The sequence below is a fragment of the Lissotriton vulgaris genome, unplaced genomic scaffold, assembly GCF_964263255.1.
Source record: "Lissotriton vulgaris unplaced genomic scaffold, aLisVul1.2 SCAFFOLD_6592, whole genome shotgun sequence".
Classification (NCBI taxonomy): domain Eukaryota; kingdom Metazoa; phylum Chordata; class Amphibia; order Caudata; family Salamandridae; genus Lissotriton; species Lissotriton vulgaris.
In genome coordinates this window covers 17,551-21,300 of record NW_028249620.1, presented here as the reverse complement: position 1 = coordinate 21,300, position 3,750 = coordinate 17,551, and the positions used below count along the sequence as shown (strand labels likewise).

The window sequence follows — 3,750 nt, the reverse complement described above, 5'->3', positions numbered from 1 at the left end:
ACTACATTACAGATCTATTATCCTGTATCCATAGCGTACCAGCAGCAACCAAAAACAAAAAATAATAGTTCGAGAAATCTAACAGTTCCATTATTCTTAGCTTCTTTAAATTACTGGTAGTATATACCAGGTTGTAGGGTTTTTATCATTCCAAATAAACTTCGACAGGAGTTTATCAACTGCTGCAGAGCAACTAGCAGGAACATGTATTTGTTTCTGTAAAAATGTCAAGGTCTTTTGTTTGAGGCCCTTGTGTGAGCCATTTATTCGCTTAAATGTGTTATTTGATTCTTTTGTTATGAAATGCACAGTTGTCTCCTGTAGTCTTTTTAAATTAATGTTTTATTAATATTCAGCTAAGTAGGAAATCTTATAAGCCTTTTATTTCACGCATCATGAGAATCTGAATAATGATTGCTACTTTTACATGTATTTTTGTTAATCCAGCCCTATTTTGCATTTTCACACCATGTCCACCATGGGGTTTTTCAATCTAAAAACCCTACAAACCATGCTGTATTTTGAATATGTGCCAGAGCTTTTTTTTTAACTTGGTTAGAAAGAAGATTCAATGCAATTCTTTTCTTTGATCTATGCTTAGTCATTTGACTTACTTGTTAGGGAGCAATCTCTAGCTTTCTGTTTAGTCACATTATGCTTAAAGCTTTTTGAACTTGCTTACTGAGTACACTCCACACTTATGCCGTTGTAGATATACTTAGACTTTGTCTAATTTTCTATTTGAGGGAGACTCTATGTCAGTCATTTTTATGAACTATAATTTACTTCTATTTGTTTGCTTACTTTGTAGATTGACTTCAAGTTGCTCCTCTTGTATTGTTTGATTTTGACTAGTTATGCTGATTCCCTATAATTTAAGCAACTCATTGCTTTTCGCTCTCTGAAATGATGTCTTTTTTCATTAAGCCTTTCTGGTTTTAATTTTGGATTAATCTTTTGTGAAGGTTTTAATCATTGGTCTTTGGGTTTAGTCTTACAGTCTTATGAAGACTCAGACAGCCCCAATCTGGCGTATCAGCCCTGTAATTCTTTAATTGGAGCATCAACAACAACAATCTCCTTTATTGGCCATCAGGACAGTTCCCTGAAAACAAAGTATCGGCAGTCCACATTCCTGGTCATATTCCAATTGTCCAAAGAAAGCGAGACACAAACATGCTGACATGACATAACTATGCACAGTAGTAATGGTCATGGGACTGCCTCAAGAGGCACATCACAGTCAATCAATCAATCAAACCACTTTATTCGGCTAACCAAAGCCATAAAAGTGCAACATAAAGAACAATACATAAAAAGAAAACTGCTTAAAAAACATATTTGTACAATCGGGGTTCCTTAAAATATACCACATACAAACAATAAAATAATACCAATACAAGCATATGAATTATAATTCAATTGATCATACAGTAAAAACAATTATAGCTATGTATGACATCACAGTCAAACATAGGCAAGACATAATGGCAGGTCGTGCATGAACCCAAACTCCATGACACATCACATACCCCAATACACCACTGTAAAAGAGGCACATGATTTAGTTTGTAGCTCTGTGTGAAATTAAAACCCAGGCCCATAACATGCGGCATACAGATCTGCAAAACTTACTTTGAAATGAATTACACTTACAGCAGGAGTTTTGCAATTTACAATGCAGCAGAATGAAATGTTGTAAATGAAAGAACAATGCGCACAAGGATTGATCACTCGGTCTTGTCCTCTGTGCGTTTTACTGTGCCCCTGAAACACTTATGAGTCTTTGTCATTTTCAAATGCCCCCAAAATGGTGTTTGTACAGAGGACAGTAGAGCCCTCAAGCCATTTTAGAACTGATTTTCATGCTTGCAAGTGCCTCAGTTAATGCAGCAGTCACCCATCCACCTCTCTTTAAGGTATAATTGAATATGAATTGTAAGGTAAATATTTGTGCAAGACATGGGAATTCTGCTTTGTTGTAGTCACTGTACTGGTCTCATTGTTGTGTCATCCAGAGATATCACAGTATCTCAAAAGGTTCTCTAGTTTAGTTTCTTTTATACTGATGGATGTATTTTTCCTATTTTCTTCTAGGAGGAAGATTAATAATTCTACTTCTTCATGGACAAAACAAACATCACCTCCACATCTGTCTCTGAATTTGAATTAATCTGCTTCCCAGGCATACAGAGTTGGCAACACTGGCTTTCCATCCCATTGGCTCTTCTGTTCATTTTAACTCTCTTAGCTAACATCACTCTTATAGCAACTATCTACTTATCGTCGAGTCTCCACCATCCAATGTACTTCTTCCTCTGTGTGCTTGCTAAAGTGGATCTGATTCTATCCTTCTCAATTTCGCCTAAAGCTCTGACCATCCTGTGGTTTAGGCAAGTGGCCATTAGCTCAACTAGCTGCTATAGCCAAACCTTCTTGGCATACTTTTGCCAAGGGATGGAATCATCAATTTTAATGTTTCTGGCTTATGATCGCTACATTGCAATTTGCAAGCCATTACGATACTCCTCCATCATCACCAATCAATGGGCATTGCAAGCAATCACCTTACTGCTTGTAGGTACTGTGATTATCTACCTGCCATTCCCTTTCCTAGTTAAGAGGCTGCAGTTCTGTTCTGGGAACACTGTGTCCCACTGCTTCTGTGAGAGTCTAGCTCTGGCAGAGATTGCATGTGGCAACACTAGTGTGAACTACACATATGCTTTGGTTGTGGTCTGCTTAGTCTTGGGCATTCTCACAATGATATTGACGTTCTCTTATACCATGATAATCAATGCAGTGTTAAGGCTGGGGTCATCTAAGTCAGCATACAAGGCCTTCAGCACTTGCAGCTCTCACATCATTGTGACAGGTATTGTTTATTGCGTAGTTGTCATTACATCTATAGCAAGCAGGTTTAAGATAATTCAGCGCTCAGTCCAAATTCTGCTTGCCATGCTGCGGTACATTATCTTTCCAGCTTTAAACCCACTGGTGTATGGCATCAGGACCCAAGATATCCGCCAGGCAATGAAAAAGCTTGTAGCAAAATCAAGACAGCAGCGTGACTGCATATAGACAAATACTGACAGTTTCATTGGCAGTATGAGATGTTCCGTGATATGATATCACAAGTGTCTGCTGGTGTCTCTTGTCTTAAAGGTACCTGGATGAAGCAACCAGTTCATTCATGTTTCAGTTCAAATGTTCAAAGAATATTCAAATACATCAGCTTAGTTGGACATACATGAACTGACACCCACTGTACAGAAAGATCATTGGTGGTGAAGCCTTATGAGTTGTGTAAGTGATGGATAATCATATGACTGCCTATTTCAAATATTGAATGATTATACATCTTTTGTACCATCCAGCTACATACTCTGTTTCCTATCATGACAGGTTTGACTATTGGCTCTACCCAAAGTATTGCTTTGAGATTACCAAGCAATCTGTGTTTATATTTTTTACTCCATTTGAAAGATGCATTTCCCTTCTCAACAATATTATATTTGATCATGCAATGGCAAGTATCACCAGGACATACACTCTATTTGGGGGTTCCGTATTTTTCTGGCAATCATACTTCAATAGCTCCACAAACCATGCAGATCGTGGCTTGCCACAAAGATTTGTTTTTTTTTTAATAATATTTTTATTGAGAGTTCATAAAAACAAGATCAGCATTACAGAATACATTTGTAGAAATCTTTAGAGCAATACATGGCATATAGTTATACATAAATA

At 37.3% G+C, this 3,750-nt stretch overlaps 1 protein-coding gene across 1 annotated transcript; it reads left to right on the top strand.

The window, feature by feature from the left end:
• Positions 1-2,124: 2,124 nt before the first annotated feature.
• Positions 2,125-3,081, top strand: LOC147663524 (olfactory receptor 56A4-like). The gene has a single exon (XM_086950389.1). The coding sequence runs from the start codon at positions 2,125-2,127 to the stop codon at positions 3,079-3,081; it is 957 nt and encodes a 318-aa protein (XP_086806515.1).
• Positions 3,082-3,750: the final 669 nt, after the last annotated feature.

Bases quoted from the DNA above. Each gene is read 5' to 3' on its own strand.
- LOC147663524 (XM_086950389.1), top strand. From the start codon at position 2,125: ATGGACAAAACAAACATCACCTCCACATCTGTCTCTGAATTTGAATTA.